Below are 23217 nucleotides of genomic sequence, written 5' to 3' on the forward strand. Positions count from 1 at the left end.
ACATATTGCAGTACTGAGGTTAGAAAAGGCAAAAAACAAAAATAAAACATTTTTCTCACAAACACCTGGGTGACACAGGACATTCATGCAGAACATTTGAAATGAAATTTAATTTAAAAAACTAATTATTTTTATATAAAGCATTATAAATCCACTGTAGAGGATTTGTTTAAACAGGGGTGTAGCTATAATAGATGCAGAGTTTTCTATCGCACCTGGGCACTAAAGCCTAGGGGGCCCAAAAGGTCTCATTGGGCCATATAAAAAGATCTCTACTATTAAAAATTGTCATCCTGTTGGAGATAAAGCACATGGTAGCAACCTAGCTGCCATTTTATTTATACATTTTTAGGAGGAATAACAGAGGGTCAGTTAGGCCATGTTCAGTATTTGGTCAGTATTTTACCTCCGTACTTGTAAGCCAAAAACCAGGAGAGGAACAATCAGAGGAAAAGTATAATAGAAACACATCACCACTTCTGTATTTGTAAGCCAAAACCAAGAGTGGGTGAAAAAATGCAGAGGTAAAATACTGACCAAATACTGAACGTGTGAACGTGGCCCAAAACAGAGTTCTAAGAAAAGCTGTTTCAGAATTGGAAATGTTATTTGGGGATTAAGGTCTTTACTAAACCGGTTATGGCAGGAGGGCTGACAGGTCTTATGCTTTACAAACAGTAATGTTGAGTGATAATATAATGTGCAGGTTAAAATTTGGAATGTAACCAATTGGAGACAAAACACCCAGATATCAGTTTACTTATGCATTTTCAAGAGGAATAACAGAGGAACAGTAAAACAGAGTTCTAAGAAAGGATGCTGTAGAATTGGAAATCTGTGGAAATCTATTGACAGAGATAGGCAATATTGTATATTATATTCCTAGTTGAAAATCATTCAAAGAATACAGGCAGAGCAGAGACTGGCAGCCCTGGCACGGACAGCGGGCAGGAAGTGCAGCTCACTGCGGGCATATTGACCTCACAGATGCTTCTGCCAATTTGGACAATAAATGTATTTACTACAAATTCCAAGTTAAGCTGACAGCACAAGACTGGGTTTAGCCGCAAAAGAATAAATATCTGGTTTGGCTACATACATATATAATTATAGAAGAAATAATGTCTCTGGATGTGATTACTTGACGGTCACTATTTAAGGATGAGTCAGACGGCAGTATAACTCGGATGGGAAGAGCAAAGCAATCCCCATCCCGGCCGACGGCACTCCCATCCCATCCCGATCCCGATCTCTGCATTAAAATACATGAAGCGGTTGCACTCAGGTCGGGAGAACTGCCAGCCAGATCGAGCATTGCATTGAGTTATACGACAATCTGACTCTTCCCTTAGGGTGCGTTCACACTGCGTCTTGGTAGTGCGTTGGTCCCGTAGGGGCTTACATCCAAACCCCCCACAAAACCGGATTCGGACGTATGCGCCAATGAGGCCATAGACTATAATGGTGCCGACAGAGCGAACGTGCGCTCTGCGGTGCATCATTTTCGAGCGTGTACTCCTACTGGAGGCAGCCACTCAGACATAGTAGACTGTATCTGGGTGTCTGCCTCCTGTAGGAGCACACCCCCGAATATGATGCACAACAGAGGCACACGTTCGCTTTGTTGGCACCTTATGTCCGAATCCTGTTTTGGGATTCGGACTTAAGCCCTGATGGGACCATCAAACAAGTGCCTAAACGCAGTGTAAAAGCACCCTTAGGCAGTGCCATTGTATGTTGTATGCTTTCTCACCTATATTACCAGTTTATTCCCTACATAAGTAGCTCAGTTAGTTTTAAAATTAAAGTAAAAACTAAATCCGCGATTCAATATCTACATATTTTTTGTCAAGTTTTTTTTTTTGTTTCGTCGTATTAATTTGTCTGCAAGGGAGCACGTATAGAATAGACTTTAAAAAAAAAAGTGTAAATATAAATGACAAAAAAAAGTTGCAAAATACTGAAAACTAGCTAAAAAAAACAGGCACAAATGCAATAATGAAGTCAGGCCCAAAATGTATCCCCCAACCACAGCAATGCTTTGGTGGCCCTGCTCCAAGTCTGGTCCCATCGCTGACCAGAAACAAATGATCGCAAACCTGTATGATCAGCTGTGTAAGAGCGCTGGGGTCGGCAGCTACTTTGCTGCTCAGTAACCAATCAGTGCTTTCCTTCACTGCAGAGGAGAGCTCTCATTGGTTATTACAGGCTCCTCAGGGGCAGAGAATGAGTGACGGAGGCCAGCATTAACCAATCAGCGCTCTCCTAGCAGTAACACAACGCACTAATTGGTTACTGAGAGGCTCCAATCACTGCTCTGTGTGACAGAAGCGTCGGCAGTGGAGGAACTTGCTAATCTTTTTTAATTCTGATCCACTGCAGGCTGTTGATGTAGAGGAGGAAGAAAGTTCCTTTTCATCTTGGGCACAATGACTTTTTTTTTTGGACCGGACTTGTGATGGACATGCGTGCTACTAAATAGAATAAAACCTGAACGGCAGCAGTTGGGGAATAATGAGCATTACTAAACATTATATATGAAAATTTCATTATTTTGCCACCACTTGAGTATCATATTAGTACAACACAAAGCAACTTAAAAGTTTTATTGAGGCCCCTTAAAGTAGAAAAAGATGACAATGTGGCCCTAAGACTAAAAAAAGGTTGTGCACCCCTGCTTTAGAGGGAGTCTTTAAAGATCAGGCATATGTCCATTTTCCCCATCCACAGAGATAGGAGCCGCCTGCTTCTCTCAAACCAGTTGTTAAGTAAAACTTTGGCAAACTGGAGCTAGGACGCTGATGCGGATCCTTCCGCTTTAATAAATGTGCAGCATGCTTAAGACTGCAGGCAGCATGATGATGTATCGTTCCGCCATAGATGCAGAGCTGCTGGCAAAGGTGATAACCTCAGCGCAAGACGACATGGGTGATTCAATAGTTTATCAGTCGTATAGAAAATGTAGAGAACGTAGATCGAGTTGAAAATATTGCAGCTCACGGGTGTAACTCTCTTTGCAACACCCAACCTATACTAACTCCCTCCCCACTCTGCCTATACCCCAATTCTGTGCCTCTTGTTCGTCTCTATAGCTGCACCTGCAGTGTTGCACATTACAGTTATATGTAAATTGGCTCTTCAGAGAGGAAGAGGACTTGAACTCTAGCGCCACCTATTGGAAGTAGCGAACCTACAAGTCATTATCGACCTTATAACGAGCCTTGAAATATGACTTAGGATAAAAGCCAAATCAGAATCTCAATTTGCAGATACAGTGTTTTGGGGTATTGCCCCTCATCAGTGCAAAGTATGAGATCTGATTTGGTTAGGTGAGAAGCTAAGACTGGGATCTAAGGGGTAAGGTTTCTTCTTGTGGAGAGTGACATGACAGGCCTGGCACGCAATACTCCGCAATACCCGAAACACTGTGTCTACAAATTGAGATTCTGGTTTGGCTTTTAGCCTAAGTCATATTTCAAGGCTCGTTGAAGGGTCGATAATGACTCGTAGGATTGCTACTTCCTATAGGTGGCGCTAGAGTTCAAGTCTTCTTCCTCTCTGAAGAGACAATTTGCATATTTAATTTCCCAGAGAATCATGCAAGTTGTTTAAGTCTCCTCATACTGGCGTGCCAGACCTGGCATGTCATTCTCCACGAGGTAAAACATTACCCTAAAACACAGTATTCCAAACATTATGGTAGAATACCAATAATCAATACTGCCCCTTAAAGCAAATAATGGCAGATATATAATGCCCCCCAAAATAAACTTAAAACTGATGGTCTCAGATTGTAACGCGGCATGCCACAGTGATAGAACCTCGCAAAATAATGGAGCCAGCTTGAGTGTCCCATATAGTAATATTGGTTTTCTTAGCGCCTCACATAATAATAAAGCCCAACTTTGTTCCCTTACATCATAATCATACTTACACTACTGTAGTGCCCCCTACAGAAGTAATACGACCTCTGTAGAATGGAGCAAAATATTTGTTCTGTTCTGTTTATACAGCACAATGTGCTGCCGAGAACAATATTTTGTGTAGCACAAAAGATAGTGTTACCCGACGAACAAGCATTTTTCTCATTCATTGGGTGTTTAAACTGCAAGATTATCGTGTAACGGGCATTCCTAGAAACACTCGTGCACGATAATCCTCCAATGTGAATGGTTCTCTGGATGGATGACACAAAACAGACTGGCTAATGGAAGGTGGAAGCTTAGGTTAGAAAGTAGGAGTTACAGAAAGAGGCTGCCTATAGGGGAGGGTGAGGAGGCACAGCTCAGTCGGGCTGATGCAGGAAGGCCGGTGACACGAAGCAGGGGGCCACAATCGAGATGGGGAACCTGGGCAATATGCTGGAAAAGCTCAACGCATTAAAAAGGAGGATGTGCCCAACAGTGACATTGGTCACCCATGGACTATAATGGTAATCGTGCAAAAATTGTTTAAAATGGTATGAGGAATATGACAGATGTTAACATAGATACTAGTGATGAGCGACCAAGCTCTCAACTGCTCGGTACTCGCCCGAGCATCTCACTGTTCGAGATGCTTGGGGAATACTTCTGGGATGCTCAGGCGGGAGCTCGGGTCCCAGTCCTGAATGTTTGGCGCTCTTTAGACAGCGAATAAACATGCGGGAATTGCCTGCCACTCATTGTAATGCAGTAGCCATGTTGGTTGTGGCATTACAGTGATTGGCTGGCCGCACAGCGTCATCAGATCTATATCAGACCTGGCGCAGCTGTGCTCGTCACAGTCTACCCTGGAAACAGGCACAGTAGGGAGAGCTGCTGCTGAGTGAGGGAGAGAATTGGCGGTTTATTAGTTAGATAGAGGTATTCCACCGCAAGATATATATCCATCTAAACGAACAGTCCTTCTAAGGACTAATCCAGCTGCATAGATTACTGTTGATAGCAGGAGTTAGGCAGGCAGAGTTTGTGGACACTGTATACAGCAGAATAGGGTCCATTGCACTCTGTCTGCTGCTGTAACATATATCCATAGCCCTAGATATCAGGGCTAAATTTTTTGTTTTGCTCTTAATCCTGATTATTTGCTTATAAAGCAATACAGTACTCAATTTTACAGCTCCATTTGCTTGTGAACAGAATACAGGCAGATTTTTTACATTTTATTTGCATTGCTGTATTGTGGAAGCAGAGAAACTTCTCCATCATCAGACGTGATATCATATTACTGCTGTAATAATCGTGACAATCTAGCACCTTGGCAAAGACCAAGTCTGTTCTCCCTCTGATATCTAACAAACAGGTCATTCTGGAAAAACTTGCACCTACTGTCATTCAGTGTCTACAGCTCCTTTGTGAGAAATTAATGTTTGGGCAGCCAGTCTACCAAATAAAATTTCTGAGATGGAAATTGTGGATGGCTTCACTTCCGGTACTGGGTGGTAATAGCAAACCATGGCATGCCATTCACAGCATATTCATGGCTGGTTGGAGACCAGCTCATTCCCACAGAAAAGTACCAACAAGCTAAGAAGATGGTGGCCTCTATCATCATTAAGGAGTTCGCTCACTGTCTAAGAGACTGACCACCACTGCTGTCTACCTTGTGCCCATTTCACAAAGTCAGATACGCTACCCTGGCAGTGCTTCAGCAGCGTTTGCAGCTTCCAGCTCACTGACTGGTGTGCAATGTGACCACACGTTGGAAATCAACGTTGTAGATGTTGGGAAGGATTTGTGAGCAGTAGAGGGCAGTTGTTGAGTGCCAGCTTCAACACGCCCGTTGGAATTCAGGCCAGCCTCTGCACATAAGAGCTGATGAGTGGGCATGGATGTCTGACATCTGTGCCATCCTCCAAAACTTTGGAGGACTTCAACAAGATGGTGAGGGACGATGAAGCCATAATTAGCGTCACCATCCCGGTTCTCTATCTACTGAAACGCTCACTGCTCACAATTAAAGAGGAGGCATTGCAGGCGGAGCAAGGAACTATGCAGGGTGATGCCACACAGCACAGCCTCATCTCATCTCAATGCGGATTGGGTGATAATGAGGAGGAGCATGAGGAGAACATGGATAGTCATCCTCTTGGTGAGGACAGGGAAGTCTTGGCTGTTGGCAGTCTGGCATACATGGCTGACTTTAGGTTTCGCTGCCTTTAGCATGACCCTCTCGTTGTACACATTTTGGGGGACAGTAATTACTGGTTGGTCACACTTAATTTTTATTTATATAGCGCCAAAATAAACAACGTTTTCCCTCTATGCCAATCCTTTCACCGACCTAAAGAATATGGCTGTGGTGAAATACAACTCTCACCGAGAAGCAGCCCTGGCTAAGAAGTGTGAAGGTTCCCGGACACTCTATGGCTGCTTTTTTACTGTGGACTGGCTCCAGCAATCTATAAGACTTAAGAGCAATCTGGCACCTTGGCAAATCCCAGTTCTGTTCTCCCTCTGATATCTAACAGGTCATGTTGGAGAAACTTGCACCTACTGCCACTCAGTGTCTTCAGCTCCTTTGTGAAAAACAAATGTTTGGGCAGCCAGTCTACCAAATAAAATTCCTGAGATGGAAATTGTGGATGGCTTTGGTTCTGGTAATGGGTGCCAATACCAAACCATGGCGTGCCATTCACTGGATATTCCTGGCTGGTTAGAGACCAGCTCATTCCCACAGAAAAGTACCAGTGTCAAAGAACAACAAGGGGATGTCCGGCGGACAGCACAACTCACAGATGCAATGGGAGATAGAGGGGGAAGGAGGACACTAGCGGTAGGGAACAAGGGAAGGGACACCTCCTGACACCAACCTGTGTCTGTCCCTAAGCTCCCCTATCGTTCCTACACGGGTCCTTCCCTCCCATGCGCGATTTTGTGCATAAGCCCTCGCTGGCCCTGGACTTAACCTGGCTATTGCGCAGGCCAGAGAGACACTAGTCTCATCACTTCAATAGGACAACACAAGGAAGGTAAGACAAACAATGGGAAGATAACAAAAAAATACACTTCTCTTCAACAGAAAACGTCACCGCTGCAAGCTGCAATAGCAACGAACACCACAGCTTCTCCTGAGACTGGCTCCTTCAAAGAGGTCAGCATAGAATGAACTATAACCGGCGGTCAGCTGATGGATCATGTGGCTATTTATAGTGTGGTGGGAGTGGTACCAACCAACTTCAGCTGACCATTAACAAAAGGCAGCCAGCAAGAGACTAACATTAACCCTTGCTAGACCAAAAGGAAAAAACTACATTTAAAATTACAGCATAACCAGACCAGCCACGAATCTCCAAATTATTTGTGACAACCAGCAAGCTAAGGAGATGGTGGCCTCTATCACGAAGGAGTTTGCTCGTTGTCTAGGAGGCAGACCACCACTACTATCTACCTTGTGAACATTGTGTTGAAGCTTGACTGACCCAGGGCCAGCAATCCTCTGCGTCTGAAGGACGTGTTCCGTCCCAGGGTCTGACTGGGTCTCGGCTTCCACAATTTTAACCAGGGTGCTGTCAGTGAGATGTACCGTCCCTGGCCACAAGCACTTGTCTACGCGTCTGTAGTTAGCTGGTCCTTCCCAGTAACTGCGTTGGTGAGGGTACAGATAATGTTCTGGGACGACACACTGGGATTAATAGTGGTAGCTGGGGACAGAGTACCGAGGAACAGCCGCCACCATGAGGTTGCGAAAAACTTCCACCTCCACGAGCCTAAAAGTCAGAATTTCTAGTGCAAGCAGTCGAGAAATGTGGCAGTTTAGTATTGTGGCCTGTGGGTGGGTGGCGGCATATTTGCTCTTGCATTCCAAGGACTGGGGTAGGGACATCTGAACGCTGTGGGACAACTGAGGAATATGCCAACTCAAAGTAAAAACAACCAAAAATAAATCTCCCAGATCAGCACATTCCTCAAACAATCTTCAAAAACAATTGTGCATGCCTTCATCATCTCCGGCCTTGACTACTGCAACCTCCTGCTCTTTGGCCTCCCTTCTCACACCCCTCCAATCTATCCTAAACTCTGCTGCCCGACTAATCCACCTATTCCCCAGCCTCTCCTCTGTCAATCCCTTCACTGGCTCCCCATTGACCAGAGACTCCAGTTCAAAACCCTAACCACGGCATACAAAGCCATGTACAACCTGTCTCCTCCATACATCTGTGACCTAGTATCCCGGTACATACCTGCACGCAACCTCCGATCCTCACTAGATCTCCTTCTCTATTCCCCTCTTATCTCCTCTTCCCACAATCGCATACAAGATTTCTCCTGTGCATCCCCCCTACTCTGGAACTCTCTACCCCAACGTATCAGACTCTCGCCTACCGCGGAAACCTTCAAAAGGAACCTGAAGACCCACCTCTTCCGACAAGTGTACAACCTGCAGTAACCACCGCTCCACCATACCGCTGCACGACCACCTCTACTCTCACCTACTGTATCCTCACCCATCCCTTGTAGACTGAGCCCTCACGGGCAGGGTCCTCTCTCCCCCTGTACCAGTCGCCATCACGTTTTTGTTTAAGATTACAGAGAAATCTCTTTATTCAATCAGTTTTTCTAGGCCTGGCGTCCGGGGGATGCACTGTACAGGCGCCGGGAGTCACTGTGACTTCTGCTCCAGTGACCTCTGACGTATGCAACAATGAGGTTTGGCCTCCACTTCCTCCCAGATAGCAGGATGCCGGGAGGAAGTGGGGACCAAACCTCATTGTTGCGAATGCCAGAGGTCCCTGGAGCGGAAGTCACAGTGACTCCCGGCGCCTGCGCACTGGAGCAGACAAGTAAAATAGCGCAGGGAGAAAAAAAGAAAAAAAAAGTCTTCAGCTATAGGCGCATTGCACAGGATGTTCAGCTATAGACTGCACGTCACAGGGCCCTTGCAGGGGAGGGGGAGAATACTTAAATTAAGCAGGCGGGCATTTCTTGGCATCCCCCAGACACCAAGCCTAGAAAAACGTGTTGAATAAAAACATTTCTCTGCAATCAAACTTGTAATATAGGCCATACAGGCAAGTATAGATTTACATTTATATAACCTGCATGCCCATAGTAGAGGTCTGATAAGTCCCACGGGGTGACAGATTCCCAGATTTGTCACGTTGCCAAAAAGGTCTGTATTACCACAGTAATATAGGATCACGTCTGATGAGCACAGTTTTGGGCAGTGACCTGGGTGTCAGAGATGCTTCCAGAGGTCTTCCCCATGCTGTTCCCATGTCTTTTCAGCACTGTATGCATGTGTCTGATTGATGTGTCACACAGCACATGGCCAGATGAGGTTGTAAAATGTTAAAATTACATTTCCTGATGAATGCATTTGTCATGGTTGAAAGCAATGCAAAAGTGCAAAAACGCATCAAAACATAGCCCAAGGTGTGGAGGAATATTTTTGTTTTTGGTTATTTATTTTGCCTTATATACAAGTCATTACCCTGGAAAGGATGTTCCTTAATATATTTACCAGGAAAATCTATTCTGGTTTCATTTTTGTATGTTTTATTGGGAGTCCGTAAAAGTGGCATAATACTCAGCAGTTACCTGGGAGTCAGATTTTCCCAGTGGTCTTCCCCATTTCATTTGAGCACTGTTCCCATCAATTTTGCTAATTTTTAGGCCCCCTCCAGACCTCCGTTTCCCATTGACTTACATTGGGTTCATTACTCAGGTCGAGAACCCGAGCATTTTAGTGCTCGCTCATCACTAATAGATACCAATCAAATCTACTCCCTCAGAATAAGAATAAGTGCAGGACACGGGATAAAATCAAATAAAGCCACTTTTATTCAATACTAGTGAAAGATAAAAAAAAAACAAAAAAAATTAAAATTAATAAAACACTATATACAGACCAAATGGGGGAGCAGGAAAAATAGTCTATAAATGAGAATTCATACAAAACAGTCCACCTGAGAAAAGCACCTGGGGGAGAAGAAGTTCAAAAAAAGTCCCCGGTAAGGTAGGATCTAAATTGAAATAAAAAGTCTTGTTGAAAAATTCATATTTATCCCCTTTAAAACAAGGTTTGAAAGCAAATAGAGATTTTGCTAAATGAATATTTTCTCATAATCCGTAAGAGATTTGCCGGCGCAGTCAGTCCGCAGAGCTGCAGAGCATCTTATACACCTGACAGGAGAAGTTTCGGTTGGGTCTCTCTTCTATATGGATCAGTGTGTCCCGATCAAACATTAAGGAATGACTGTGGGTCTGAAAAGAAAAAGAAAAAAATGACTGCAGATTAGGCTTACGATTATGTACAGGTCAACTGATGCAATATTTCTATACCACACATTACAAATACTTGTCAGTGTAATGGTCTCTCAACTTCCTGCCCAAGAGTTATCAACGCTCTCAATGGCAGCATTCCCCCCTCTCTAGTTGGAGTAGTTGCATGAATTTTTTTTTCTGAGAAACAGTGCCACCCTTATTTTAAGGCTGTATCTGGTAATACAGCTCACTAAGCATGTGAGCAGCGGGCACCGTGAGGATTCTCTGGTGCCGGCGGCGGTAAGACCGAGCAGTCATGTGACCGCCAGTATGTGATATGCACACTTCCAGTCACATTCCAACTAGACGTGCACAGCTTCGCCCAAACAAGTAAATCGAATGACAGCAGACTTTTGTGATAAACCTGGACAACCCCTTTAAGGACCCGGTTATTTTTTTTTTTGCATTTTTATTTATTCCTCCCCTTATGCCAAGAGCCATATTTTTTTATTTTTTCTTTTTTAAAATTCTCCCATCGACAACTGTATAAGGTTTTTTTTTGTGGGACGGGTTGTTATTTCGGATGACACCATTCATTTATCATATACTGTACTATAAAAAAAAATAAAAATGGAAAAATGGTGATAAATAAAAAGCAGTGTCAGTGTTTTTGGGGTCTAATTTTTATGGTGTTCATTTTACAGTTATCAATCTGAAGAATAGGGTCATTTTATCTAATTTTTTTCCCATTGTTAAGAAAACAAAATCAAGGCAATTTCCCTAGTTTTGATTTTTTTTAAAATGTGTTTATCTAACAGCTTAAGGACTTTTACAGATGCGGCCATACCGCACGCGCTTATTTTTTTTCCCCCCATGTTTTTAATGTCTATTTTTGGAATTGGGAGAAGGGTTGATGTAATAGAATACTTATTTTAACCCCTTTACCCCCGCGGGTGGTTTGCACGTTAATGACCAGGCCAATTTTTACAATTCTGACCACTGTCACTTTATGAGGTAATTACTCTGGAACGCTTCAACGGATTCCCCTGATTCTGAGACTGTTTTTTTCATGTCTTATTGTACTTCATGATAGTGGTAAAATTTCTTCGATATCACTTGCGTTTGTGAAAAAAAAAGGAAATTTGGCGAAAATTTTGCAGTTTTCAAAATTTGAATTTTTATGCCCTTAAATCATAGAGATATGTCACACAAAATAGTTACATAGTTACATAGTTTATAAGGCCGAAAAAAGACAAGCGTCCATCCAGTTCAGCCTATTTCTTGAGCACTGCAGCTATTCCGCAGCGTTGATCCAGGGGAAGGCAAAAAAAAAAACCATGCGGTATAGGCCAATTTACATCATTGAGGAAAAATTCACTTCCCGACTCCAATCTGGCAGTCAGATTAAATCCCTGGATTAATTAACTATCACTAAGCATAAGATGTAATTTTATTGTTCTCAAGAAAGGCGTTTAGGCCTCTCTTGAACTCATTAAGTGAGTTGGACATCACCACTTCCTCTCCCAGAGAGTTCCAGAGTCTCACGGCTCTGACCGTAAAGAATCCCCTTCTATGCTGGTGCAGGAACCTCCTTTCCTCCAGACGCATAGTGTGCCCCCTCGTCTTTGTCACCATCCTTGGTATAAACAGGTCATGGGAGAGATCTCTGTACTGCCCCCTGATGTATTTATACATGTTTATGAGGTCTCCCCTAAGCCTTCTCTTTTCCAACGTAAATAGGCCTAATTTTGACAACCTCTCTGTGTATTCTAGTCCCTCCATTAACTATATTACCTTAGTCGCCCTTCTTTGTACCCTCTCTAGCTCCAATATGTCTTTCCTGAGCACCGGAGCCCAGAACTGTGCACAATATTCTAAGTGCGGCCTTAATAAATAACATTTCCCACATGTCTACTTTATATCAGCACAATTTTGGAACCAAAATTTTTTTTTTTTATTATTAGGAAGCTATAAGGGTTAAAAGTTGACCAACGATTTCTCATTTTTCCAACAAAATTCACAAATTTTTTTTTTTTTTTTTTTTTTAGGGACCACATCACATTTGAAGTCACTTTGAGGGGTCTTTATGACAGAAAATACCCAAAAGTGACACCATTCTAAAAACTACACCCATCAAGGTGCTCAAAACCACATTCAAGAAGTTTATTAACCCTTCAGGTGCTTCACAGGAATTTTTGGAATGGGGAAGAAAAAAAATGAACATTTAACTTTTTTCACAAAAATGTTATTTTAGACCCAATTTTTTTTATTTTCACAGGGGTAACAGGAAAAAATGGACCCCAAAATTTGTTATGAAATTTCCCCTGAGCACGCAGATACCCCATACGTGGGGAAAAAAAGACACTGTTTGGGCACACGGCTGGGTTCAGAAGGGAAGGAGCGCCGTTTGATTTTTGAATGTAAAATTTGCTTGAATAATTAGCGGACGCCATGTTGCGTTTGGAGAGCCCCTGATGAACCCAAACAGTGGAAATCCCTCACAAGTGACACCATTTTGGAAACTAGACCCCTCAGGGAACTGATCTAGATGTGTGGTGAGCACCTTGAACCGCCCAGTTACTTCACAGGAGTTTAGAACATTGAGCCGTAAAAATAAAAATTTTCACATTTTTCCCACAAAAATGTTTTTCAGCCCCCAATTTTGCATTTTCATAAGGGTAACAGGAGAAATTGCACCATGCAGTTTGTTGTGCAATCTCTCCTGAGTAAGCCGATACCCCATATGTGGGGGAAAAGCACTGTTTGGACGCACAGCCGGGTTCGGAAGGGAAGGAGCGCCATTTGATTTTTTGAATGTAAAATTTACTTGAATACTTAGCGGATGTGCCCCTGATGTGCCTAAACAGTGGAAAAACCCCACGAGTGACACCATTTTATAAACTAGACCCCTCAGGGAACTTATCTAGATGTGTGGTGAGCACCCTGAAGCCTCACGTGCTTTGCAGAAGTTTATAACATTTAGCCGTTAAAATAAAAAAAAAAAAATCAAACTTTTTCCACAAAAATAATGTTTTAGCCCCAATTCTTTTATTTTCACAAGAGTAAAAGGAGAAAATGAACCCCAAAAACTGTTGTTCAATTTCTCCTGAGTACGCCAATACCCCATATGTGGGGAAAATACAGTGTTTGGGCGCACGGCAGACTTCAGAAGGGAAGGAGCATTGTGTGACTTTTTGAACGCAAAATTTGCTGGAATAGAGAGCGGATGCCATGTCGCGTTTGGAGAGCCCCTGATGTGCCTAAACAGTGGAAACCCCCCCACAAGTGACCCCTTTTTGGAAACTAGACCCCTCAAGGATTTTATCAAGGGGTATAGTGAACATTTTGAATCCAGAGGTACGACACAGAATTTGATAACATTAGGTCATCATATTGAATAAGTTGTCATTAGTCTTGAGAACAAGTGCTCGCTACTTGAGTTTGCATCAGGTACACGGCTATGCACCATGTATCACGGGTGCTTGAGTGACATGTTCGAGTTCCCGCTCGCATGTTTCATGGTTATTAGACACCCAAAAAAAACTATGCGGGGATCGCTCGTCCATGGCAGGCAATCCCCGCGAGGTTTTTTTGGCCACGAAGCATATGGGGCAGAGACTTGAGCATGTCACTTGAGCACCCGCGATACTCAGTGCATACCCGAGCACCCGATGCAAACTCAAGTAGCGAGCACTTGCGCTCAACACTAGTCACCATATCGTCATTTTTTTTATTTTTTTTTTTTTACTTTTGAAAAAAAAAAAATCCAACCCCATCACAAACCTAGCCCTAGCCCAACCCTAACCCTAGAGTTTATTTTTTAAGCCGTTCCTCGTGCGGTATAAGTGATTAGAAGACTTTATTCTTCGGGTCGGTGCGATTACAGCAATACCAGAATCATATGGGGTTTTTATGATTGACAGCTGTCACACACTAAAAGACGCATTTTTTTGCATCGCCATATTTTGAGAGCTATAATTTTTCCATATTTTGGCCGACAGTCATGTGACGGCTTGTTTTTGCGGGATGACTTGACGTTTTTATTGGTGCCATTTTCAGGCACGTGACATTTTTTGATCGCTTTCTATTCCGATTTTTGGGAGGCAGAATAAACAAAAACCAGCAATGGCAGAATTTTTTTATGTTTTTTTTTTATGCTGTTCCACGTGTGGTAAAATTGATAAGGCAGCGTTATTCTTCGGGTCAGTACATTTACAGTGGTACTACATTTATATTGTTTTTCTATGTTTTGGCGCTTTTACACAATAAAAGCTATTTTATAGAAAAAAAATATTTTTTGCATCGCTTGATTCGGAGAGCTATAACTTTTATTTTTCGGCTGATGAAGCTGAATGGCGGCTTTTTTTTTGTGGGACAAGATGACGTTTTCAGCGGTACCATTTTTATTTATATTAGTCTTTTTCATAGCGTGTTATTTCATTTTTGTTTGGCGGTATGATGATAAATAAAAAACTAAGCAAAAAACAATGCTTTATTTTTTTTACCGTGATCACTAAAGGGGTTAACTAGTGGCACAGTTTTATAGGTCATGTCGTTCCGGACACGGCGATACCAAATAGGTGTACTTTTATTGTTTTTTTTTTTTTTCATAATAATATTTATTGATAGGCACATTATATTTTTATTTTTGGTGGATTTTTTTTTTTTTTTTTTTAATATGTTTTTACAATTTTTTTTTATTTTTTTTCTTCATTTTTTAACACTTTTTGGACTTTTATTCTGTGTCCTACTCTAGGACTTTCACTTCTTTTTATTCTGATCACCTGTGTAGCACAGGAATGCAGCACCATCCCTGTGCTATGCAGGCTGTCAGTGCTGCAGAGGGAGAAGATAGTTTGGTCATGCACTGCGCATGACCAAAGAATCTTCCTTATGTCTGCTGACCCGGATGTTGTCATGACAACATAGGGTCGTCATGGCAACATCCGGAAAGCTGCGGCAGACAGCACTGGAGGCCGGAAGAGGAGGTGAGTATCCCGATAACCTCCCCTTGCCACCACAATGCTGCGATCGACTTCGATCGCAGCATTGAGGGGGTTAATGTGCCGGGAGCGGTGCGGGACCGCTCCCTGCACATAGCACCGGGTGTCAGCTGTGACAATCAGCTGACACCGGGCAGCGATCGCCCCGCACCGCTTGTGTGCGGGTGCGATCGCCGTATGACCTAATAATACGTCATTGGTCCAATCGGCCCAGGTCACCATGACGTACTATTAGGTCATACGTCAGAAAGGGGTTAAACATTTTTTTTCAATCTAGGGGACTTGAACCTGATACTTCTTTATTGCAGTATGTAGTAAAAAAATCACGATTTATGAAGCCCTATGTCACAGGAGCACCAATAAAGAAACAATGGGGCCTTTGGCAGGCATGGCGACCCTTTAGCACCAGGGATTTTATCATGGAGGTTTGGAGTGGGGGGGTGAAAGTGGACCCAATGGGCATTGTCAGGGATCACCACACAGGGACGACACTGGGGAGATCACACAATATCTCAGAGTGCTGTCACGCTTTCAGTATTTCGACCAGAATCGCGAGCACGCGATGCAGACTACTCGCTACGTGGATATCGGCAAGCGAACAGTGAGCGTATGGCGTCACACCTCGGGGTTCCAAAGCCTGGAATCCGTGTTTACGCCCCGTACCGTCACTGTCAGCTTCACGATAGCCTAATTATTATTATTCTCTGCCACCACTGGCCGAATTTGAAATATAATACAGCCTGGCCGGATGCCTGTGTTTTGGTAGCGTATATGGCTTTGGGGAAAAAAACAATTACAGAACAAAAGAAACAGAACTATTAAATTTTATATGTAATCCAAAAAGGGAGGCAGTGTTTAGGAAAAATATATACAAGGATATTACAAAGGAGACATTAAAATACATAAACAGTTACATAAAATAAACAGGATAAAAGAAGACTACTTACGCTATACTGTTCGCAGGGACGAATCAGCATAGGTGGAGGAGGGGCTCCCCAGTTGATTTGAGCGTTATCGAACGCGACCTGTTGCTTATAATTCTTATTCCCCCCTGGCAATGAGTGCTTCTGTACTGTCCATGAGTTCTCTTATACCTAAGGGGAGATCTGCACACACACCCCCTAGGCTGACATCATGTGGGCCGGTCTCCAGCTTGTACATTTTTATTAAAGGGGTTGTCTAGTACTTTATATTAACCCCCAATGTATCCCCCCGGGGCCCTTACGGATTTTTGCAATTACCTTACATTGCAGATACTGCCTGTGAGCGGCGCTATCACTGGCCGCTCACAGGCATCACGTGACCCCCCGCTGCAGCTGGCTCGGACATCCGCTGACGTCACGACAAGCGCTGGCAGCAGCCAGGGGTCAGTCTCCTGCGTTCCACGGTGGATGCCAGGCTGTGGGCAGGGTTTCCCCCCCCGCATCACACTCTGCATCCACCGCGCACTCTGCCTCTGCAGCGCGCGGTGGATGCTGGGTGTGACGCGGGGGGTAACCCCGCCCACAACCCAGCAGCAACCGTGGGGACCCAATCGGTGAGTCACGCCTCACTTGTCGTGACGTCAGAGCGGGGTCACGGGATGCCTGTGAGCGCCCAAGGATAGCGCCGCTCACAGGCAGAAACAGCAACGTAAGGCATTTACAAAAATCCTTAGCGGTCCCAGGGGGGGGGATACATTGGGGTGGGGGGGGGGGGGGAGGAGAATACATTGGGGGGGGGGGGAGGGGTAATAAAAAGTACTGGACAACTTCTTTAAAAACGCTAACTTCTGCAATAACTCATTGCTCGTTGATCGCAGAAGTGTGCAAACTACGCCATTTTTTCCCTTATGATTTTATCTTCAGTTAGAGACCACACATCGCATAGTCGCAGTCTGCTATTCTGGTGTATGGAGAGGACTCTACTCCCGAGCCTGCTCCATGAATTTGCACTTGAAATGTTATGAAAACATAGGTCACAAGTCATTATAGGGATTAATGGGTGGGTTTCGAACAGTAATTTTCTCTGACCTAGAATGCAAAACTACTTTTTAGGTACTGGGATACATGTTATTCATGTTAGGACTATTGGATTCCTCATCATGGTAGGACATGTAGTTGGGTCCTGGGTGTCAGGAGAGGTATCATTCTGCATTAGCCAGGGTATGTAGTTACAGAGCTTTGGGTGAAAGAAGGTCCATCTATAATTTGTAGTAATTTGACTAAGAGTGACAAATCTAATGTATATAGTTCCTACCACATCCCAAAAATCTGGCAACTTGATCTTCTTCAGGAGCCTCCCTGTCTCGTTACAATGAAGATTTACATGCGCTACACCGTCTTCCTTTTTATTTGTCACAGCCACCACCATCAGCAGATCCAGCTCGTCTTCATACATCACGGCAGAGAACACCTGAAGAGCACAAAGAAATTTACAGGAGAATTTTTTTTTTTTTTAGATAGATAAAGCTCTACATTTTGATTGTTAATCATTATACATTTTGCCACCGGGGAAAATGACCTGTAGATGTTTCACCTATTTACCTCTTCTGGATCGTCATCTAGCTTATCATAACGCTTTTTTACCATCCTTCCAGATGAAGTGAAAGTTACCAGATTATCCGCCTAAAGAGATCAAAACAATTGTTTTTTTTTTTTTTTTTAACCACAGTAAAACAATATGTTATTAATGCAGTGTGTTTACACAGACAGCCTAAGGGCTGAAAACCGTGGCCCACAGGTCGCACAATGCAGCCGTCCTCCCCTGTCCAACGTCCTTATGTCACTACTACATAAATCCTTAGGTAGCGGTGAATACAATGGTGAAGGACGGCGCTTCTGGCTTCTTACTCCACCAATGAGTGTGTGCGACAGACAGCAGATGCTATGACAGTGTACACAGCAAAAAACAAAGCAGAGCGCCGAGAATGAATGAATGTATGCATTATGTTACGTACATACAGCGGGTGATACAAGTATTGAATACATCACCAATTTTCTAAGTAAATATATTTCTAAAGGGGCTATTGATATAAAAATTCTCACCAGGTGTCGGGAACAACTCATCCAATCCATAAAGGCAAATAAATTAAAAAGTTAGATGTCTATAAATTGAGTTAAGGTAATAATGAGAAATGACACAGGAAAAAAAAAGTATTGAACACTGTTCCTGAAATGTATTTTATACTTAGTAAGAAAGCCGGTGTTGTTGATGACGGCTTCAAGATTCCTCATGTATGGAGAAACTAGTCACATGCATTGCTCATGAAATTTGCCAGTGCCGTATGCTGAAAAACAGCCCCACACCGTAATGTTTCCACCTCCAAACTTAACTTTTGGTTTGGCGTTTTTTTTACATGGTGTGTATTATGGCATCCAAAGAATTCATCCAGACTACATTCTCCCAGTATTTCACAGGTTTGTCTAAATATTGCTGAGTAAACTGTAAACGCCCTTGAACATGCTTTTTGTTCAGCAATGGAGGTGAGTGTACATACAGGCCATGGATATTGAGTGCACTAATTTTCTTTGAAAAAATTGCACCTAATTCCAGGTCCTTCTGTGGCTCTCCACAGGTGGTTCTTGGACAACTCTTCTGATAATTCTTTCCACTACTCTGTCTGAAATCTTCCTGGTTGTGGCCCGTTTATGGTGAAATGATTATGTTCTTTCCACTTCTGGATTATTGCCCCAAAACTGCTCACTGGAACCTTCACTAGTTTAGAAATTCTTTTGTTAATGCGATCAGTATATTTTGCAACAATAAGGTTGTGAAGGTCTTGAGACAGCTCACTGGTTTTATCCATCATGAGATGTTTCTTGTGTGGCACTTTGGTAATGAGACATCTTTTTATAGGCCATCAGTTGAACCAGCTGGTATTTTTCACCAAGTGGCAGGATTGCTTTTTAACTGCTGATAGAGGAAAAAGCCATTGAAAGTCATGACACCTGCTGAAATTTATCTTGCTTCACGTGTTTAATACTTTTTCTCTCTGAAATTTCTCATTATTAGGCTGGAGTCACACGATCGCATGTTCGCTCATGCGAAAGAATCGTGGCCGATCATGCAAACGATCTCAGTAAGAGTTTGAACCGAGTGTCAGTGCTCTCTGCTCAGATTCTCTCGCATGAGAGAATCGCAACTGATTTGTGGAGGCGATAGGGTTAGTAATTTCTCCATCTCCTTCATTACCGGCATCTGGACTATCCTCGGATGACATCAGAGAACAGTCTGAGTTACATGCCCCCACAGACTTGTATGGGTGACAGCGATCCGAATCTTAGATGGAATCGCAGCATGCTGCGACTGTTTTCTCATGCTAAACTGGAGAAAATAATTACAGATCTGAGCTGCCCCATAGAATAACACTGGGCCAAGTTCTATGCGATGTTTTATCGCATAGCATTCGGCAGTGTTATACTCATGTGAGCGAGCCCTAACATACAGTCATGGCCAAAAGTATTGATAATGAGACAAATAGTAATTTTTCCAAAGTTTACTGCTTCATTTTTTGTAATGGCAATTTGCATATAATCCTGAATGTCAAAGAGTGATCAGCTTAACAGCAATTACTGTACTTGCAAAGTCAATATTTGCCAAGAAAATGAACTTTAACCCCCAAAACACATTTCAACATCATTGCAGTCCTGCCTTAAAAGGAGCAGCTAACATCGTTTTAGTGACTGATCCATTAACACAGGTGTGGGTGTTGATGAGGACAGGGCTGGCGATCAATCAGTCATGATTAAGTAAGAATGACATCACTGGACACTTTAAAAGGAGGCTGGCTCTTGGTATCATTGTTTCTCTTCAGTTAACCATGGTTATCTCTAAAGAAAAACGTGCAGCCATCATTGCACTGCACAAAAATGGCCTAACAGGGAAGAGTATCACAGCTACAAAGATTGCACCTCAGTCAACAATCTATCGCATCATCAAGAACTTCAAGGAGAGAGCTTCCATTGTTGTCAAAAAGGCTCCAGGGCGCCCAAGAAAGACCAGCAAGCGCCAGGACCGTATCTTAAAACTGTTTCAGCTGCGGGATCGGACTACCAGCAGTGCCGAGCTTGCTCAGGAATGGCAGCAGGCTGGTGTGAGTGCTTCTGCACGCACTGTGAGGCGGAGACTCTTTGAGCAAGGGCTGGTTTCAAGGAGGGCAGCAAAGAAGCCACTTCTCTCCAGAAAAAACATCAGGGACCAACTGATATTCTGCAAAAGGTACAGGGAGTGGACTGCTGAGGACTGGGGCAAAGTAATTTTCTCTGATGAATCCCCTTTTCGATTGTTTGGGACATCTGGAAAACAGCTTATTCGGAGAAGAAGAGGTGAGCGCTACCACCAGCCTTGTCTCATGCCAACTGTAAAGCATCCTGAAACCATTCATGTGTGGGGTTGCTTCTCAGCCAAGGGAATCGGCTCACTCACAGTCTTGCCTAAAAACACAGCCATGAATAAAGAATGGTACCAGAATGTCCTCCAAGAGCAACTTCTCCCAACCGTCCAAGAGCAGTTTGGCGCCCAACAATGCCTTTTCCAGCATGATGGAGCACCTTGCCATAAAGCAAAGGTGATAACTAAATGGCTCATGGAACAAAACATAGAGATTCTGGGTCCATGGCCTGGAAACTCCCCAGATCTTAATCCCATTGAGAACTTGTGGTCAATCATCAAGAGATGGGTGGACAAACAAAAACCAACAAATTCTGGCAAAATGCAAGCATTGATTATGCAAGAATGGACTGCTATCAGTCAGGATTTGGTCTAAAAGTTGATTGAGAGCATGCCAGGGAGAATTAAAGAGGTCTTGAAGAAGAAGGGGCAACACTGCAAATATTGACTTGCTGCATTAACTCATTCTAACTGTCAATATAACCTATTGGTACTCATAATATGATTGCAATTATATTTCTGTATGTGATATAAACATCAGACAAACACTAATAAAAACCAGAGGCCAGCAGATCATGTGAAAATATAATTTTGGTGTCATTCTCAAAACTTTTGGCCATGACTGTACACTGGGGAACAAAAGAGTAAAAGGTTTTGTACTTTTGACTTTCAGGCTCCATCTCACCATCCATTACTGCTTTGAAAGTGAGACTACCATCATTTTATAGATCGCCAAGATGATTATCTCATACATAAATTTGACTTGCAACTTTTAGCATATGATTATATGATTAGTTACCCAGATGCAAAATTACAAAGCTTCTCCTATCCAATACAATGTAAATCATGGACAGTGCAAAGATTGTATGTTGACTAGGGTTGAGCAAGTATGTTCTGTCCGTGTATGCTCGGGCCGAGCTCCCGAGTATTTACAGCTGCTCGGTGATAAGGTTAAAATCGCTCCAGTGTGCATGATTTGCAACTGTTTGACAGTTTTATTACATGAGAGGAATGTCTATTTCTTACACATTCCTCACATATAATAAAGCTGTCAAACAGTCGCAAATCATGTACACGGGAGCGATTCAACCTTATCACCGAGCAGCTGTAAATACTCGGAGCTCGGCCCAAGCATACTCGGCGAAAGGGTTAATAGAACATACTCGCTCAACACTAATGTTGACGACATCAATTTGGAGTCACTAATTTTCACTGACCCATAGACTTATATCTGCACATTTAATCAGTGATGTCCGGAAATCCCCCACCCAACCCAAAAAAAAAACAATGGACATATCTGCGTTTTGCATGGACAAATGGGCCGCAAAAATAAGAAAAATACAGACATGTGAACAACCTCAAACAAAAATGGATACATGTTCTAGCTGTGAGAATCACGGATAGAACACGTACAAGAAAATTGGAAGTTTGAATGAGACCTAAAGTGGTAATTTGTAATTATGCGGCTGCAAGATAACGTACAGTACAGATCAAAAGTTTGGACACACCTTCTCATTTAAAGATTTTTCTGTATTTTCATGACTATGAAAATTGTACATTCACACTGAAGGCATCAAAACTATGAATTAACACATGTGGAATTATATACTTAACAAAAAAGTGTGAAACAACTGAAAATATGTCTTATATTCTAGGTTCTTCAAAGTAGCCACCTTTTGCTTTGATGACTGCTTTGCACACTCTTGGCATTCTCTTGATGAGCTTCAAGAGGTAGTCACTAGAAATGGTCTTCCAACAATCTTGAAGGAGTTCCCAGAGATGCTTAGCACTTGTTGGCCCTTTTGCCTTCACTCTGCGATCCAGCTCACCCCAAACCATCTCGATTGGGTTCAGGTCTGGTGACTGTGGAGGCCAGGTCATCTGGCATAGCACCCCATCACGCTCCTTCTTGGTCAAATAGCCCTTACACAGCCTGGAGGCATCAAAACTATGACCGTAGAGTGAAGGCAAAAGGGGCCAACAAGTGCTAAGCATCTCTGGGAACTCCTTCAAGATTGTTGGAAGACCATTTCCGGTGATTACTTCTTGAAGCTCATCAAGACAATGCCAAGAGTGTGCAAAGCAGTCATCGAAGCAAAAGGTGGCTACTTTGAAGAACCTAGAATATAAGACATATTTTCAGTTGTTTCGCACTTTTTTGTTAAGTATATAATTCCACATGTGTTAATTCATAGTTTTGATGCCTTCAGTGTGAATGTACAAATTTTCATAGTCATGAAAATACAGAAAAATCTTTAAATGAGGTGTGTCCAAACTTTTGGTCTGTACTGTATATGCATACAATTGTCTACATACCTTAGGCTCTTTGTCTGCAAGAATGGCAAAATCCTCAGTGATCTCATATTTATATGTATCATCTTTTATTTCCTTTAGCCTTAAAACACTAGGAAAAAAAAAAACTACTATATTAAAAAAAAACAGTTTGTAACAGGACATCTGCACCGTATATAAAGGAATTATTAATAATGTGTGCGGCCTGTGATCTCTGAATAATGTCATCTGACAGAAATTGCGAACCATTAGTCAGAATAAAAGAAATTTTAAGTGCAAAAGTCTATCAGGCAGCAGGTAGGAATTACTCACGTCTCGCTCAGTGACCAGACACTTTCAAGCCTGTGTTCACAGATCACAATGTG

The 23217-nt window shown here is 42.8% G+C and overlaps 1 protein-coding gene across 3 annotated transcripts in view; it reads right to left on the minus strand.

The window, feature by feature from the left end:
* Positions 1–9741: 9741 nt before the first annotated feature.
* Positions 9742–23217, minus strand: part of DCAF17 (DDB1 and CUL4 associated factor 17) — a 63358-nt gene continuing 49882 nt past the window's right edge. For 2 of the 3 annotated variants that reach the window (XM_073646964.1, XM_073646963.1), the window contains 4 exons: positions 22877–22964; positions 17716–17796; positions 17429–17584; positions 9742–10187 (listed from right to left, as the gene is read on the minus strand). In XM_073646964.1, coding sequence (XP_073503065.1) covers positions 10074–10187; positions 17429–17584; positions 17716–17796; positions 22877–22964 — 439 coding nt within the window. In that variant the 3' untranslated portion in view covers positions 9742–10073. The remainder of the gene's footprint in view (positions 10188–17428; positions 17585–17715; positions 17797–22876; positions 22965–23217) is intronic. The other variant, XM_073646965.1, reaches the window with a different exon arrangement.

This window comes from Phyllobates terribilis, unplaced genomic scaffold (assembly GCF_046119375.1).
Source record: "Phyllobates terribilis strain yellow unplaced genomic scaffold, ASM4611937v1 Scaffold_9__5_contigs__length_417890890, whole genome shotgun sequence".
Lineage (NCBI taxonomy): Eukaryota > Metazoa > Chordata > Amphibia > Anura > Dendrobatidae > Phyllobates > Phyllobates terribilis.